This window comes from Pygoscelis adeliae, unplaced genomic scaffold (genome assembly GCF_000699105.1).
Source record: "Pygoscelis adeliae isolate BGI_AS28 unplaced genomic scaffold, ASM69910v1 Scaffold977, whole genome shotgun sequence".
NCBI classification, from domain to species: Eukaryota; Metazoa; Chordata; class Aves; order Sphenisciformes; family Spheniscidae; genus Pygoscelis; species Pygoscelis adeliae.
The window spans coordinates 24,880-25,535 of NW_008825130.1; the positions used below are offsets into that span (position 1 = coordinate 24,880).

The window sequence follows — 656 nt, forward strand, 5'->3', positions numbered from 1 at the left end:
CTGGGGGCCCCGTGGGCACGGGCAGCTGTGCCCTGGCTGCCAGGCCGTCGGCCCTGCCGGTGATCGGTGCCTCCCTTCTAGAGCTGAAGGACCTGAACAGCTCCATGACAACTCCTGAGATGGCCAGAGAGATGGAGGAGCTGAGGAAGGACTGTGCGAGTTACACGGAGAAGCTGGAGAGGATTAAGTCTGCCACCAACCACGTGACGCCGGAAGAAAAAGAGAGGGTAAAGAGTTGCCTGGGGCTGAGCCAAGCACCAGCGGCAGAGCCCGGGCCAGGGCTGGGCCAGTCGTACCAAACCCTCGTCCGGGTTACCCGGTTCTTGGTCCAGCTGGTATGATGCAGGCAGGGGGTTCGTGAGCCACTTGTGCTGTTAAATCAGCCTCTGGCTGTAGCTGGGACGTCTGGTGGGTCCTTGGCACCGGGCGCTTCCTGCCTCAGGCTTACGGCGGCTTCGTGGGGCAGCTGCTGCCTGGTTGGTTCTCACTTTGTCTTGCTGTTCGCAGGTCTGTAGCCAGCAGAAGCTGTACTGCAAGGAGTGGCGGAGGAGGAAGCGAATGGTAACAGTCGTGCCATCGAGGGGGGCGGGTGGGCAGTGCTGGGGAGGTGGCGGTGACAGTCCCGCGGTGCCACTGGGTGACGCTGGCGCCCTGAC

General features: G+C 63.1%; 1 protein-coding gene across 1 annotated transcript in view; it reads left to right on the forward strand.

Annotated features, from left to right (window-relative positions):
- The window catches only part of PSMC3IP (PSMC3 interacting protein), a 5,032-nt gene that overhangs the window by 2,192 nt on the left and 2,184 nt on the right, over positions 1 to 656 (forward strand). The window contains exons 2-3 of the mRNA XM_009328278.1: positions 44 to 227; positions 508 to 561. Coding sequence (XP_009326553.1) covers positions 44 to 227; positions 508 to 561 — 238 coding nt within the window. The remainder of the gene's footprint in view (positions 1 to 43; positions 228 to 507; positions 562 to 656) is intronic.